The sequence below is a fragment of the Limulus polyphemus genome, unplaced genomic scaffold (assembly GCF_000517525.1).
Source record: "Limulus polyphemus unplaced genomic scaffold, Limulus_polyphemus-2.1.2 Scaffold719, whole genome shotgun sequence".
NCBI classification, from domain to species: Eukaryota; Metazoa; Arthropoda; class Merostomata; order Xiphosura; family Limulidae; genus Limulus; species Limulus polyphemus.
The window spans coordinates 366,138-374,335 of NW_013666329.1; the positions used below are offsets into that span (position 1 = coordinate 366,138).

At 33.8% G+C, this 8,198-nt stretch overlaps 1 protein-coding gene across 4 annotated transcripts in view; it reads left to right on the forward strand.

Moving 5' to 3' along the window:
* LOC106460153 (monoacylglycerol lipase ABHD12-like) overlaps positions 1-3,957 on the forward strand; it is a 10,040-nt gene extending 6,083 nt beyond the window's left edge. For all 4 annotated transcript variants that reach the window (XM_022386805.1, XM_022386803.1, XM_022386804.1 and 1 more), the window contains one exon: positions 1,288-3,957. In XM_022386805.1, the coding sequence (XP_022242513.1) occupies positions 1,307-2,413 (1,107 nt within the window). In that variant the 5' untranslated portion in view covers positions 1,288-1,306 and the 3' untranslated portion in view covers positions 2,414-3,957. The remainder of the gene's footprint in view (positions 1-1,287) is intronic.
* Positions 3,958-8,198: the final 4,241 nt, after the last annotated feature.

Consider the following 8,198-nt stretch of genomic DNA (forward strand, 5'->3'; position numbering starts at 1 on the left):
GAAGTAAAAACATGTAGATGTTCTATTTAACATCTTCCACATTTGCATACGTTTTCCCATTAAGATGGTGTTGCAGCGAACGAAAAAATGGTAATCTGATGGTAGCATATCTGGACAATATGGTGGGTGGGGAGGAACTTCCCAACCCAATTCTATAATCTTGTGTTGCGTCAAACGTGCCACATGTGGACGTGCATTGTCGTGGAGAAGAAAAACACCTTTCCTATTGAGAAGTGAAGGGTGTTTCCGATGAAGGGCTTGATTTAAACATTCCAGTTGCTGACTATAAATCTCTGCATTGACAGTTAGTTGTGGATTGAGGAGTTAGAAATGAATTACACCTTTGATGTTCCACCAAATGCAAAGCATCACTTTCTGCGGATGGAATCCAGATTTTGGGGTCGGAAGTGGTTTTTTGTCTAGGACTGGGCCATTGTTTTTGGTGTTTAATATTCGTATAGAGAATCCATTTTTCATCACTGGTGACAATTACGCAACAGAAGAGACGAAGCAACGTCCACACGTTGTAAACGATGATCATCACCTTCTTTATGGAGTTTTCCCATATTCCTTAGATGTTTACGTATTGTTTCATGAGTGACATGCAATTTCAGGGCCATTTCACGAGTGTGTTGCCTTGGATTAAACTCAACAAGCATCTTCAGAGCATCAATATCAATTCCAACATTTCAGCCTCTGCCATCACAGTTTTTAAGACTAAAGTCACCTGAATGAACTTTGCTGAATCATCGTTGACACTTACGAATGTTCAAAACATTTCCATAAACTTCTTTGATATTTTTTGTGGCTACAGAGGCATTGTTTTCCTTGTATTCAAACAGCATTACATGCTGAATGGGTGTGTCTCATCTTGTGCCATCACTATAAGGGATTAGAGCATACTAAACTTTACACATTATATAGGCTGCACTAATGTGACATTTAGATGGTTCGTTTAACCTTTATACTTAATGTACATTTTTTGGGGGGATGGTTAATGAAAGTGTTCCAAAATGGGACATTAATTTCTTGATGACCTAATATTAGTGCAACCCCATTTATTAGTATCTTGGACAGCATCTCCAAAAAGGTATAGTAAATTTATGTTCTAAATTGTGGCAAGATAACATCGAAATATTTCTCATAATGCTTCAAATGAATATTCTTTAGTCATATACCTGTGCCTTTAACTTTCAACTTTTCTTCAGATAACCATGTATTTCTAGACATTGCATAAGATTGAGTTGGTAATACAGACTCCTTCTTTTCTTCTTCCTGTTTTTTTAGACTGTTTCTCAAACAGAAAATGGAGCAAAGTATGATTCGACACAGGGGAGACAAAAACCACAACTTCAAAGGTGTGACCTACATTGAAAGGAATTACAAACACATTACTAGTGATGACATAAAGAAACTTAGAACATGGCAACAAATTCTGGCTATCCTCAGAGGTTTTATGATTACCTTTTTCATTCTTTTTGTCTTCATCCCTACTTGGTGGGCAACTTGTCCATGGCTACGCCGTTTTTGTGTAATTATGCCTGGAGTGGAACTCTTTTCACTTTCAAAAAACCTATCTGCACCTCATGAATTTGGTCTCAACTGTACTCGCCATTTTTTTATTGAGCTTGGAAACTCGAGACTTGGTATTTGGCACATCTTTCCGAGCAGCCGAGCCAATGATTGCCAGGAAGGTCATTTTGTAACTAGTGAGGATTTTAAAGATGGACGACCAGTGTTCCTGTATTTCCATGGAGCAGGTGGTACAAGGGGTTCTAAACATCGTGTAGGCCTGTACAAAACTCTTACCAGCAGCAGCATTGATGCCCATGTCATTACTTTTGATTACAGAGGCTTCGGTGATTCATCTGGTCACACAACAGGTCCAGGAATGGTTGAGGATGCCGAAGCTGTATATAGTTGGCTGAGGCCATTAGTCAACTCATCACAGCTTTTCATCTGGGGGCATTCAATGGGAACAGCTGTAGCAATAAACATGGTTTCCAAGTTGGAATTGGTACAAAATCCAGTCGCTCTTTTCTTAGACTCTCCATTTGCAAATGTGATCGACCTTACTCGTCTCCATCCTTTGGCCAGTATACATCGGTACATGCCATTCTTCTATTATTTTTTTACTGCTCCTTGTCAGCAAGATCTAGATTTTGATGTCGAAGAACGGATAAAGGATGTTCAGGTTCCTGTGTTGATATTTCATGCAGAGGATGATCATTTAGTGCCTTTTCAATTAGGTTATGATCTTTACCAAAGGTCTTTAAGAGACAGGCCACACAAGGTAACTGAGTTCATAGCCTTAAATGCAAACTTAAAAATAGGCCATCAGGACCTTTTCAAGTATCCACCTCTGCCAGAGATTGTTAACAGTTTCATGAAATCAGCATCTCGAATTTCCTGATTGATTAAAATTTGTTGGCAATGGTAGAATAGTTTTATTACTTTTATACAACAATTTTTTTTTTTTACTAACTGTTATGCAATATGAAATTTGCTCATTCACTGTAGTTGTTACTAATATTAATTGTGGAAATGTAAATTGTTATTATAATGTCATAGTAAAACACACACATGCAGTTAATTGTTGTTTCACATGAACTAAAAGTGTTTTTTTCATATGAAAATGTTGAGTTAAGGTAAAAATATTTTTGTATCAAGTCATACTACATATATACATTGCCTACTAATGTAAATTTTTTTTAACTTCCATATTTTGTTACTAATATTCCTAAAGAGTGATTTGTGTGAAACATTCCACTTTGTTTTCCTTTGTATAAATTGTTGTTGGGGGGGGGGGAGTATTGTAAGTCATATGAGTAATAACTGTAACATTTCATATTTTTTATTACAAATTTACACTTCATGATACATGGAAGGCAAAGAGAGAATAGTTTTTAAAACAAATTTAAAAATATTAAACGAGGATATACAAAATTTTAATTTATATATGTTTTTCATTCTGAATATTATATCACATTTAATTTCTGGAATATTCAGTTTTGTCATATAACATTTCATTAAATTGGAGCGATACAGTTCAACTTTTTATTTAATCTGTGTTGTGATACCCAAACAATTAATTCTTCAAACTGCTCTATGATTATATCAATTTTTCTTTACATGAATAAGATTGATGATTTTAAGCATTCCTGTTAGTTAAATTATTTTACACTCACATATATATTTTGATCTTTACAGTCCACCACCCCCACTCTCAAATATTGTGATATTTTTTAACTTAGCATTTCTTTTGAGCTTTTGAAGCTTGTATTATTGTCAGAGTTATGATAAGTAGTATGTTAACATTATGGTTACGAAGGTTAAATGAATACACCAACCAGTGATTTTTTACACTGTTTCAAACAGTTGTATTTCAAGCAGCTTGAGTTAAAAGTGTTGTAATTTTCTTGGTATAAAATCACAGTGAATTATTTCAGGCAGTGGAGATTTGTCTGGTACATATTCATTGCTAAATGTTTTACAGTATTATGGAGTGAAAAATAAATTCTTTACAGATCCTGCATAACGATTAAAGATGTATCAATGCAGTGTACTGTGTTAACATATTATGTTTATTATTTAAATAAGGCAGTTGTACTCTAATAAAATTGAGTTTGTTCTTTCGTTTCAGATTTTTAAGTTTCTAAATAATTAACTTAGCTACTTACTAGTTTTATAGCTTGTTTTACTTGAGAAACATTCAGTACAGTTTTGTGGGAAAGTTTTAACTTGTTTATATGGGTGTTATTTAAAGATATATATATATAACTTGTTATCAAGATGAACTTTGTCTTAAGCATTTTATAGCCACGATAATACTTGGTGGTTGGTTTAGGTTTCTTTTTTATAAAACGTTTGTTATACTGGATTTATTCGACTTTATTCATGAGGTTGTAAAATGACTTTATATGGGTAACTGCATTGTGTTCAATAAAAGATTTTTTAAGGTGTTTCATTTGTCAAAGATTTTAATTTACAAATTGTTTTTCATTCAGTGATTTATGGCATTTTATGCTGTCTTTAAAGAGAATGAATAAAAGCAAAAAGGAATCCATTATAAATGTTGAACCTTTGTAAATTAAGAAGAAATAAAACTGAATATTGTACATATAGAGAGAAGTACCCTGTATCAAAATATGCTATTAAGTAGGAGGCACTAATAATAAAAAGAATTATATAACCCCTGATAATAGTCAGTGATTGAAGTAAATAGCTTAAATATTGCCTTTACCATTCATTTCTTGCAGATGCAGCTTATACGTGCAAGGCAGTTTATTCATTTTTGTTTAATTCAGACAAAAAATTGATGCATTTCTTTTGAATATACAGATACAGCATAATATGTCCAGTAATATGAAAATGTGGGTTGCTCAAGTTTGTTTTTATGATGTGGAATTGATTTCAAAACATTTTAGTAGCTAATGGGAGCAAAAAAAAAGTTTCTGGACTTCATTGTACAAATTTTATTTTTTGATGATAAATGTTGATGCAGAAAAGCAATGACATTTTACAACACTATATTGATTCTATTTTGATTTGTACCAACAAGAGAATACAAATATGAATTACACATTTTTGGAGAACATTGATTTTTATACGAGTATTAAATATGAAAATGGAAAGACCACACTTTTTAAAATCCAATGAGTCTCATCAAAATTTCAATCAGTTGTTTGTGTAATCCAATTTTTCTTCTGTCATCATGAAACTCCTGAAACAGTGTAAGATAAGTTTATAAACAAAGATAGATAATAAACAAAATTGCTTAACAAGGAATCATATTTTAGTCTATAAGTTCCATGTCACTTAAATTAAAGAAATTGACTTGGAAACTGTTGGATAAGAAGCTTATAATGCTAACCTTTGTGGTTCTATCCCCATGGTGGACATGGTGCAGATACTCCATTCTGTAGCTTTGTTTTAAAATAAAGACTTCTGGAAATTTTAATTTAATTGTTCAAACTGTTTTAGTTGATGAGCAAATACAATGGAGGAAACTAGTTTTTAATCGTGATGTAGTCATTCTTCAAGAAATGGTTCAAGGTACTTGTTTCACTTCACTTGGTGCTAGGTATGATATGCTCCTAACATAATACAAATATTGATTATTTGTGGGAATCTTCATTCTTCGAAATGAAGTCTTAAAAGTCTGTTAATGAGAAATTTAGACATTTACCACAAGTGCAATTGAAATTCATGAAAGCTTTGTGTACCCATTATCTCCCTAAATCTTTGTCTCTCTTCAACCTATACAAACTTGCAAAGTTTTCTGGATTGTTAATTATTTTTCACTAGATTTGTTAATGTCAAGAATGCTCTTTCTGTTTTGTTAAGGATGGTTCTGATTGCATGTTAAACACTTGTAACATTGTGGAATTTGAGAAAGATAACTCTTAAGACCATAGTTTTAGTCCCCCATTCTGTTTAATGAACAGTGTACTTTTACATTTAAAGATTGGGCTGTTAAGGCAGATTTATAAGCTTAAGGTGAACAGTAAATAGAAGAGTAACTAAAATGTTTGACTTTCTTGTTCAGACTTTAGTCGTTAAAAAACTGGCTGCTTATTAATTGTTTGCTTTGAATAGCTCCTGGATCAACTGGTATAATATTTTGTTTATTATTTTTCCTAAGCAATATTCAGTGTTCCAAAATCTCCATTTTTGCCATGAAACACATACTCCATCTGTCATGAATAAAATGTTATTTATCATATCTACAAGGAAATCCACTTATACCAGTGTTTACATTAAGTACTTTCCATAGGAGTTGGGAGCCAAGTTTGTATGTTTGGGGGAGAGACAAATTTGAGAATGAATAGAAGTGTGGCAGCCAAAGTGGAAACTAGGGGGAGGGGGTCTCAGGAGTAAGATCCCCTAAAAAATCTTTAAAACAAAGTGACAATTTAGGCCTACTTTGTTGCATTGAGGACTAAGATATGATGGAAATTGGGGGAAAAAAGCAACGAGAATTAATGTGAAAGTAAACAGTTAATACCAACTTTCACAATCTTCTATGTTGACTGTCAACTCTTTGCCCTATTAATCTCCATCTACCAGATTTGTTTTACATCTTCATTTGTTTATTTTGGACTAAAAACTCAATCTGTAGCTTATCGAAATTTATAGCAAGGGGTAATTGAACTAAAGGTTAAGCTCCATGAATTACTTATTAATAGTCAAAATAACCTTGCCAATGGGTGCATATGGCAACAGTCACAAAAGTTTTGTGTTTGATTCGAGAAGAAATGGTTTGTAAGCCTTGTATGTGGTCATCTAAGTCTAACAAAACAAACTACCATACCGAGACGTGATTGTTAATGAAGACACATAACTCATACACTAGAGGAGTTTACAGGAAACTCGGATTCGGGTAAATACTTAGGCTATAAATCAAACCACCTTAGTAATGTAGATACTGGTATCTTAGACTACAGTTTTCAGAATCATTATGAACAAGATTTGTAATGCAGAATATGCTATAAATGAAGAAGAGCATAGCACTACAACCCTCCTTAGCAATGGATATCCCAAACAACTGATAAAGAAGAAGATAAACGCCAAGAATAAGCAGAAAACAAATTACAGACACATAGCTTAATTCCCCTATGTCAAAGGTACGTATTTGAAACACACCGATGACATGTAAACAAAATTAGAACAGTACTCAGAAGCCATAACACAATATCATCACAATTATTACACACCTAACGAAGAGCAAAAACACCATTACAACATTAATTGTGGATAAACAAAGTGACCAACTAAAGTGTTGGCATAACGAGAATGTACTACCGATTTATCTGCAACGTCCATCTTGTCCGAGGTGAAGACCATATGATAAATTGCAATAATACTAAAACAAGTGAATATGAGCTACACGCGAGACAATCAAAAGAACCCTTCTATACCAACTTTAAGGACGTTCAATCAACCTAGAAATCATCCCAATGAGTGAGTTGATTCAAGTTCTAATGGAGGTCGGTCGCCCTTCCCACCCTCATCAGACGAGTAGATAGCACACCAGCCTCCCTATATAAACGGATCCGTGGATTGAATCCCGACCACTGCCACCATAGAACTAGTACTTCCTGGGACCGGGTGTATCCTAGTGCTTTTAGAGTTCGTGTTCCGTTACCGCAAATAACAACAACAACAAAATCATTCTCCACGCTTTGGGGCCACAGGTGCGTTATGAGAGTGGCAGTAAAATTCTACTGTTCGATTAGAATTGGCTATGGGTGTTTTGGGGTAGCTATGCCCTCCAATCTATCAAGTGAAAATTAAGGGCATCTAGTGCCAATAACCCCCTTTAGCTCTGCCCGAAACAAAACAAAAAAAACTCGGAACTTCAATAAAGACGGCAATAACTTAGCAACCACCCTATAGGATAAAGTACAATGTAACTAATTAAGCTTAAGTGATCGTATAGCCTATTAACCATAGTAACAATTGATATGCGATCGCCACAATCTTACCGTAAGTACTCTTTTTGTTGTTGTTGTTTCTTTAAATTTTATGTTCTTGACAATGTTTTTAATACACTCCAGTTTCGTTAGAGCGCATGCATTTATATTGATTTATTATGTAAAAAAAATGTTTTAACTGAAGGTACTGAAGGAAGTTTTGTAATTACAACGAAAAATGATATAAAATCAGACTGTATAGGATGTTTTATTGACGTTAAAATATTGCTCTGGTGATGATTTGACAACAAACAATATACATGTTGTAATAGAGAATTATGATAAACAAGAAATCGGACTTCATTCTGCCCTTTTTTACCTTAAAGATCTACTGAATATTAATCTTTAAAATTTTTACACAAGTTAAACAATAACTAGGGGTGCATATCTCATCATAGTAGTCGATACGATACGTATCTAGATACAGAAGCTTTACCAACGGTTTGTTACAAAGTTTGACAGTCTTGCTGTAATTTATATGTTATATTACTGTAACGTCTCCAGTCGTTAGTTAATTTTCCGTAAATTCGTTCCGACGAAACTTTAGCGACACAAGTCCTTTCTTAAATAAAACTGGTTTATTCTTTCTGAATATAACTTTGCGATACACTTAACTTCAACAGTCGCGCTATAACAAACGCTATAACTCACGTCTCACGTGGCCAACAATATTTTATCCGCATACATTCAATTACTCATTACCTCGTCACGTTGTGACCATCT